General features: G+C 46.9%; 1 protein-coding gene across 1 annotated transcript; it reads left to right on the plus strand.

Annotated features, from left to right (window-relative positions):
• Positions 1 to 6,532: 6,532 nt before the first annotated feature.
• On the plus strand, positions 6,533 to 7,452 carry LOC147990864 (uncharacterized). The gene is made up of 4 exons (XM_087538427.1): positions 6,533 to 6,667; positions 6,750 to 6,906; positions 6,951 to 7,078; positions 7,198 to 7,452. Exons 1-4 carry the CDS (start codon positions 6,533 to 6,535, stop codon positions 7,450 to 7,452), a joined length of 675 nt encoding a protein of 224 aa, XP_087394553.1.
• The last annotated feature ends 1,678 nt before the right edge of the window (positions 7,453 to 9,130 follow it).

A 9,130-nucleotide genomic window follows, 5' to 3' on the forward strand; every position in this document is an offset into this window, starting at 1 on the left:
TTTATAGACTGCATCTCCTTCAAGGTGAATATGCTTCATCATGTCCTTCAGGATTTTTGGGTAATCATGATCACTTGTCAGGGTCATGATCGTTTCCGGTCCCTTGAGGAAAGACTCATAAAGGGTCGTCATCTGCAGTTGTAAAAAAAATGGTGCTCAGAATAAGCTACATATATCCTTGGGTACACATTCATATCATCCAAACAAAACTTCAAACTCAATTTCCAACATCCAGTTTATGCATCACAACTCATTTTCTTCCATGTTCACACAGAATATCAATTTCCAAGATAAAACATAACAACTCCTTAAAGCCTTTCAGCATATGACATATCAACTTTATTGAGTCACGAATTATTACAATCTCTGAGTAATCTATTACATAACTCAACCCCGCATTCTCATGAAAAAGTGTTTTCCATACTACCCTTATTTCTGATATCAACATCTCCACTACTCAGCTCCAGCTTTCTCATGATTTGTACAATCCTTAGCAAAATGTCCTGCTTCCTTGCAGCGAAAACAAATAACTTCCGGCATGTCTCGAGGCTTCTTGGTGATGGTGCCTGCTCCTTGAGTTCCTTGCTTCCTTTCGAGACAATCATTGGCATAATGCCCGACGTCCTTACATTCAAAACAGGTAATATGACTCTTGTCCCTCTTTGTAGAAATTGGGTTGTTTTGAGGGTGTCTTTGTTTTCTCTTCCTGGTTTTCTTCGTTCTGATCGAACGTTCTATTCCCTGTGGATCAAACTCCACTGCTTCTGTCGGGAAGTATCCCAGATACTCTTTTCTTTTCTTGGTGGAATACTGTGAAAAATGTCCTCTTCTCCACATGAATAAAAGGCATTGGAGTAAAATCTATTGAGGCTTTCTCCACCAGGGTCTTCAACACTTTCCTTAATCACAGGTTCTTTCATAACTTCTAGGAGGGCTTCTGTCATTCCTTCTTCCTGCTTCTGAATAGTTTGTTGCACCGTGGGGTAAATGTGACACTGAGCTGGGTAGTGGGTGGTTCCTTCACACAAGAAACAAGTCACCTGACTAGTTGGGCATTCCTCAGCTGGGTGTTTCTCCTCACAATGAGGGCATCCATCCTTGTGTTTCTCCTGGGTGTGTCCTATTTCTCCGCAAATCTTGCAGGCACAAGGTTTATTTCTTGGGGTATCATGGTGCTTCCGGATAAGACGAGATCTTGTCAGAGTCTTCTTGAATTCTTCCCAAGTCCTTGCTCCATTCCATCCTTGTATAGCTTGATGCATCTGCTACCATGTTGCAGCATTTCCTTCAAAGTACTGAAGAGCGTACGATACTTCATTCTTCCTTGAAACCAAATTGCTCCCGAAGTGATTCTCCATGTTCTAAATCCATAGCTTTGCCTCCAGCTGGGTTTTTGGTCCAGAGAATACCAGTCCAACTTCATTCATCATCTACTGGGTCCAAGGGTTTTAGGGTGAGATAAGAGAGAGGTGGGGAGGAATACACACAATACACACAATAGTTTTGAAGAAATGAGTTTTATTTTGTGGCTGTCGGAAAAACATCAAACAAATGACAGCTCACAAATCACCGCATCTAACGTAAGTATGTAACATGGGTTTGGTCTTCTAAAGGTCAAATAATTCTTCAGATTCTTCAAGTCTTCGGAGTATTCAACTATTCTAGCTTTAACTCTTCTAATGCATGGTGAAATCCTCTTTACTCCGAAATGGTCATCGGTTGTCTGATATCTTGTCCTTCTTGGAGCGGCTTTAGTTGATCCTCCGTGTGGTCAAAAGGGAAAGGGGTATATTCTAACTATTTGAAGTAAGAGAGGTTATTTGATAAAATCAGAAAAGATGAGAAGTAATAGATTCATTTGAAAATAAAGTTTTAGAGATTTCCTGTCCTAGGGCTTCCTGATTTCTAGGGTCACGTCCTACAGTCAACATGTGCTCTGATATGGCCAACCACTGGTTTCTCCAGGGTGCCCGTCAACTGTCCTTCACCCAATAGTGTGTATTGAATTCTTGTCTCGAGTCTTGAAATCTTGAGGAGTCCTGAAGATGCAGTCCTTGCCGGTGCCATCATGAAGTTGCCGCCATTGACGTACTCATCCACTCATACCAAACCCCATCTACTATAGTGTAGCATTAAAACTATATAACGTCCCGGGCTTGATAACAGGGAGATGGGTTCCTACCTCATGCATTCTACTCAACTACAAGAAATCAATATCACTACTGGCGGGATTATTGAAAAGGTGCTACTACATGCAAATAAAACATAGGTATGAAAAACATGGTCAAAGTGAACTTGCCGGTACATTCAATGTACTAACCTACACGGCTGCAATGTCTCATGTTGCAGATATGTTTCTTCCGATGAGTAAGAGTACGGTACAGGGTTACGGTCTACACTCAACTTGCCGATGGCGTTGATGGGACTCCACACCCGTTGATTGTTTCTGCTGAGACTTATAAGGTATATATATATATATATCAGTTTTACGTTATTTTATACATGTGATTGCACTTTGATATATACATTGATGTACTGTGTGTGCCAGCATACTGATCCAGGGATGGCACAGATACACATAGGCTTGACTGTCTGAGGTCGGGTCGCTACAAAATCTTTCTAGAGACCCAAAGATTCAGTTCACCTTTCTAGGTATTTCAGTTTTAGGCTTGCATTATTTCTAGAGGCCCAAAGATTTAGTTCACCTCTCTAGGTATTTCAGTTTCACGCTTGCATTAGTTCTAGGGCCCAAAGATTCGGTTCGTAGTCATCGACAAGCGGCCCTGCTACCCATGCCGGTGTTGACCTCAACTCGCAAGCGCCGGCGTTCGAGGGGTTCCCGGGGCTTGGGCTCTACAGGGCCTTCCTTCATAGCAACGATGACAAGCTCCTCCCTAGGCGCATGAGGGGCTCCGGGCTCCCTCCCTATCGTGAATGACTTCCGTGATGAGTTAGATCATGCTTTGCTTCATGGAGTGTAATTTTTTTGTGAAGCTTGATTGACGACTTATATGTTTAAGTGGGATATCTCATTTGTATGGAAAAAACAAAATTTATCATGTTTTGCATGCTTGATTTGTAAAGATGGTTCGTTTATGTCAATTGTGAGCGAGAGGAGGCCACACAAGAGCCGGCCACACCAAATCTGGTAGGAAATAGGGTCCAAAGTAGTCAAATGATTGAGAAAGAGCATTTATTGTCAATCTAACCCTGCCATCCAAACATCTCTTTGGTTAGAGTTAGTTCAGGGTTACAATCTAACTCTAACCTCTAACTGAGTTAGAGTTCTCCTCATCTCAGTTTATCGCCATCATACTTTTCCCATTCCTGTGTTTTCAGTATCTTGCGAATCAAAGAGGCCCTTAGACTGGTTTAGGTCCAGTCATTTTTTATAAATGTGTTATGTCCAAAATTTAATGAACGTGCTCCGGTTTCTATGAAAATAATCCGGTTTCATGTCGTAATTCATTTATTTATTTATTCTTCTGCGGGGGGTTTGCATGTAATACATGAGGTCTGAAATGTAAAGTACCCCGGCATGGTTGCATATGATCCGAGTCATGCATGCACTACGACCCAGATGCTCTATGTCCCACATGTCGGCGAAAGGGAGCACGTGGAAATAGCCTAGGAGTACATATAGGAGGACAAATGCGTGAAAAGATATGTACTATGAAGCGTAGCCGCGGTTCAAAAAGGAGACCTAAACTAATGACAGGTATAGGTTGCACGCACGCAACTAGTGATACTAGACGTACGACTACTTCTTCCCTAAAAAAAGAGGCACGGGTGCTCAGTACTCCTCTACCAACATGAGTCCCATCTGACAACAGCGTCCGTGCTACAGCTAGCTCTTCTCCCTCATTTCTCTCTTCTAATTCTAAACTCAGCCGACGAGCGGTGGGCGGGGTGGTGATTTGCCGATGGTTGGTTGCTCAACTGCGGGCCCACCTCACAGTGAAAACGTTACGACTGGAATAAAAATGTTGTATACTACTAATAAAACATTAAGGCCACGAGGCAATGCAGTGTTGGTTACAAGAAGCAAGAAGAAAGATGCATCCATCGACGACGTCCACCTCCTCGACTCAGGGCGTCAGCCCACCAAACGGCGGCTAAGTAGCAGCGGCTTTCGTGGCCAGGTCGACATGCTTCTGAACAATAGCGTCCAAAGATTCCAGCCTTTGAAAGAAGGCCAACGTCTTTCTATCCTCTCTGGCCTTGTAGTGGCCTATGTAGATGATTTCCTCGTAGATGTGGATGTGCAGGTTGACGGTTTCTTGCATGGCGAGGCGTTGTGCGGCGAGCGCGGCCTCGAGGTGCACATTCTTTGTCGCGACCTCCAGCACCTGCAGGGCCACCAGGGCTTGAAAGAGTTCGTCACCATGGAGGCCGATGAGGGTGGCAGGCAATGAGGAGCCTGGGCGCGCGGGCTGGAGCAGTGCGGCAAGGTCGTCCGTGCGCTTCTTAACAGCGGTGAACTTGCGGATGGAGCGGACCATCATGTCGTCCATGCAAGAGGCGAAGCCGGCGTCAACGAGGGCTACGACGCCGACAGTCGCTAGCACCGTCTGGAAATGTTGCTCGGTGCGGGGCCGCAGGCTGGCGTCTTGGATGATCTAGCACGGCCGACTGCCGCTCGCGTCCATCGCCTCCATAGGTGCTTGTGGCTTCTGGTCACTTGGTCTTGGACTGGAGTGAGCAGTGTTGCACAGAGACTAGGAGTAGATGGATTGGAGTGGTGGGGTTCCTTCATATGAGAGTCCAAACTGCGTTGCATTCACATCGTGCTGGCTCCATTCTACTTCTCCAATTACTTACTCCTACCTCTGCATGCTAATTGAATGCAGAGGCATCATTGACCGTTCAACATTTCTGGAACCGCTACCCTCTGTGTCGTTGCCATTCAAGCCATATCAACATAAATGCATGTCAAAAAGATACTAGTCAGTAGTAGTATACTCATGGCTCCTTTGATTCAAAGGAATTATTTAGGATTTTTGGAGGATTGAAATCCTTAGGAATTTTTCCTATGTCAGCCCTTTGATTCATAGGATTGGATCCCATAGGTATTTATCCTATGGAATCTTTTGTACTACATTTCATTGGAAATCTAACATCCACTCCAACATCTTTTTACAATTCCTTTGTTTTTCATGAGGCATAAAACACTCTTTGCTAATCCTATAGGATTCAAGTTGACATGTCACTGCAATCCTATACTTTTCCTATCCTACATTTTCAAAATCCTGTGAATCAAAGAGGCCCTCAATATTGTGCACCGCGACCAAGGCAGAGAGGAAAACAAGAGAACTATGTATATATGTATGGTGTAGATTCACTCATTTTGCTCCATATGTACTCATTTAGGGTGTAGTCACTTGTTGAAATCTCTAGAAAGGCAAATACTCCTTTCCAGTTTACAGGGCTATACTAGCAAGTACTACAATAGTGGGCTTATAGCCTGCTTACATAGCAATTTTGTCTCATGCGAGAGCCTGGCAATATGCGTGCTCCAAGGCTCTGCACCACGCTCCACCCCTACACAAAGACTACCACGCGAGCGTTCGCAACTGCCATGTTTGGGTTGCGCTTGGATCTTCGCCTCTTCGAGAAGACGAACAATGATGTTGCTACTTCTACAATATTGAATCAATTGTTGCATGTGTGTCCACTGCGTGTGGGAGGGGGGATAGCTTGTTGTAGTAAGCAAAAGCCTGTCCTCGTCTACGAGCCACCGTGCGCATGGGCGAGGGAGAAGGCGTGTAGTAGTAAAATCAAGCTTCTCCTCGTTGTACGAGTTGATGCGACACATAATAGCACTAGCCCCACATGCTTGCCTCTAAACTTGGCTAAAAGACCTGCGGTGTACAATATATTTGCTGCAACCTCTAACATTTACCCCCACCACAAATTAAAATATATATTCTTGTCTTGACCAGATGAGCGTGCAAGCTACAATCACCTGGATGACAGGTAGGGGCAGAAGATTATTTTAATCAAAAAAATGCTTCGAGACGGCCTCATAGCATGGAGCCGACCCCAATGATTTTAAGCTTAGAGGCACGGTACACGCTATCCTAGACTACTCTACACATGAAACTGCCACACGAGTGTCCAGGTTGCGCTTGGCTCTTTGCCTCTTTGGGAAGTCGAACAATGATGGTACTACTGTAGTGGAGTACTGCATTATGCTTCTGGCCATCTGACACCGAATGAACTGTTGCATGTCCACCGCGTGCGGGAGGGAGAGCGCGTAGTGAAAGCTTCTCCTAGTCCTGTGAACCACCACGCTCATGGGCGAGGGAGAGGGCGTTGTAATAAAACTTCTCATTTTTGTACGAGTTGACGTGACACATCAAAGCAGTGCACTCGATATATTTCAATAATTTGCGTTTACCGATGTATTAATTACAATGCACGCATGCCGTGACTTTCCTTTTGATACTTGCATGTGTTGATTTAATGCACCTTGAAGTAGTATGAATATGTGACAGTAAAGCTTTGTAATGCCCCGGGCCTAAAGCGAGAGATGGTTGTGCACGAGGAGGGTGAGATCATGCCGACGGAACAGGACCCGACGATGGAGCTCTCTATGGTCTCTATGGACCTCACCTTGCTCCACTGGCCTTTGTCCCTCCACCCCTTGAAGCCTCCAGTGTATGAGGTTCGAATACACCTCGCCCGTTCGGCTGATCGAGCAAGGTGCATGTTTCTTGATTGATGTGTTGTTCAATTGATTTGTGCAGTGCAAGGGAAGGCACCTAGCCTGCGCGGACTGCCGTGGCGAGCGCCCCGGGAACCAACGGCAGTACCAGAAGTGCAAGCACGGCGGTGGCTTCGATGTTCCAAACACGGCAGTGGATGCCGTCCTCTCCTCGGTGAGGGTGGAGTGCCCGCACGAAGGTTGTGGGCTCTACGTCACTTACCACAAGCTCGCTAATCACCAGAGATGTGTCTGCTCGCGCCCTGCAAATGCCCCGTGCCCGTCTGCAGCTACGAAGGCCCGCCGCCGACGCTCTCCCACCACATCAGCACCGGACATCCCATGCCCGTGCATAGGATCCAGTATGGCAAGGTGCTCCAGCTCCAATGCCACTGTCGGAGCCACGGCTCTTGCTGTTCGCGGAGGAGGACGACCACGCGTTTTTCTTGGTCGGGGGCGTGCTCGACATCGGTGCTCCTATCGCCATGTAGGTCGTCTGCATCAGAGCGGGGGTGTCCCCACTGCCGCACTACGTGGCCAAGCTATGGGCAAACAGCCCGCCGAGGGAGCCCAAAGGCAGGACCGACGCCATCAAGGTGGAAATGGAGGTGACAAGCAGCAAGGATCCTGACGACGTCGCCGTGCAAGAGCTGACCTTCTTCACAGTTCCGCCCAAGCTGCTGGCCCGGGCTGGGTTGTCGAGGACGGTGTCCCTCCACATTCAGATTGACAAGCTCACCTCCTAAATGATTCTATAGCGCCTTTTGTTTATCTTAGTAATATGCTAATATAGGGGTTAGCTCGGTCTACTTTAGCTTAATAGATGGTGGGTTTTGGTGGCGATGCAGCAATTACTTCGACATCAAATCAACAGTTAAAGTAATTTCCAATAGTCGAACGGATATTTTGTGTCTATTAGATATAAAGATCCTTTGGGTAAGAAGTATAACAGCTTATATGCTTGCTTGTTCAGGAAGTGTTGCATACTTTTGCGAGTTGACGTGACACATCAAAGTAGTACTACTACTAGTAGTACTCCCTCCGATCCTAATTTCTCTGCGCATAAGTCAAGGCGCAGATACCAAGGAGGGCCTGGTTGTGCCTATACTTGGACAACTCACCCGACTGCGCACCGAGCAGACGAAACTCGTGTCGTGTTGGTGCCTGCACATTAACCAAAACCTCGCGCCTTCATGTTTTAAACTTCTCAATCTCAAGGCCAAGGAGCGATGGGAAACCTATGATAGATCCAATCGGATGGTTGAGAACACTACAATTTGTAGCTACAGATGCGTGTGTGAGAGAGGACGAGTGCGTGCGTGCACCTCTTCTCTTCATATATAACATACTAAACTTAGAGTACAAGTGTATGTGGGTGGCATCGACCTAAGGAGCTAGAGATGGTGCGTGCGAGAAATCCCAGGAGATAGGTGTGTGTGTGTGGGAAAGAGGGAGAGAGATGATATATGTCGATGTAATGCGTGTGGAAAAAAGACTAGTCTATAGCTCGCCACAAGGCTATTCCAGTCAAACGCCCCAATAACCATAAGATATGTATCCGACGGTGCCAGTTATTGCACGTACACAGCAGTAGAAAAAGAAGTACCATGGCATATGCTACACCACGACCGAGAACACGTGCCAACGTTACGCCATCTGGGAATTGTGCCGCACTTCGAAACTAGAACCGTCAATAAATTTTGAGCTTGCGTCTCATCACATTCCAAATTACTACCACACTATATTTAATTGCAAACATGTTCACACTGATCACAACCTAAACGGTTTCCCACTTAGGACTGTATTAGTACTCAGTTATAAATACTACTATGCCAAAATGATTGCACATTCCTCCTCAACTCCTCATCCACAAAAAAACAAGTCATTCAACATCCTTCCCTTGCGTCTGCCATGGCCAGCGTGAGTTCTGGGTTGGGAGATTACCACCAGGGAGAGGCGAGTATGGAAGCGGAAGCACGAGAGATGTCCCACCTCACCGTGAAAGCAGCCGACATGTCCCGACACCTGGACGTAGCAGCATAGAGGTCCCGTCGCACCCCCAAAGCAGCACGGAGGACCCGCCGCGCCGTCGATGCAGCAGACTGGTCCGACTGCGCCGCAGAAGCAGCAGAGATGTCCCGTCACGCCGCGAATGTAGCATAGATGTCCCACCGCGCCGCGGCGGCCTGGGAAAATGTCTCGCAGGCAGGCAACGACTCTTACAGGCGCATGCATGCGATCATCCATGGCCAGATGGATCAGGTCTCCGGCTGGGCGAGGTTGTAGGACAACATGAAAGCCTCGTTTGAACAGGCTACCAGCGTCATCCGGCAACTATGAGAGGGCAATGCGAAGCTCCGGGCCGGAAGGGCAAAGCAGACGGAGGAGACCGCTGCCTTGTTGAAGAGGACAGGCGTCATCATC

This window comes from Triticum urartu, chromosome 1A (genome assembly GCF_056163025.1).
Source record: "Triticum urartu cultivar PI428250 chromosome 1A, HENAU_Tu73, whole genome shotgun sequence".
NCBI classification, from domain to species: Eukaryota; Viridiplantae; Streptophyta; class Magnoliopsida; order Poales; family Poaceae; genus Triticum; species Triticum urartu.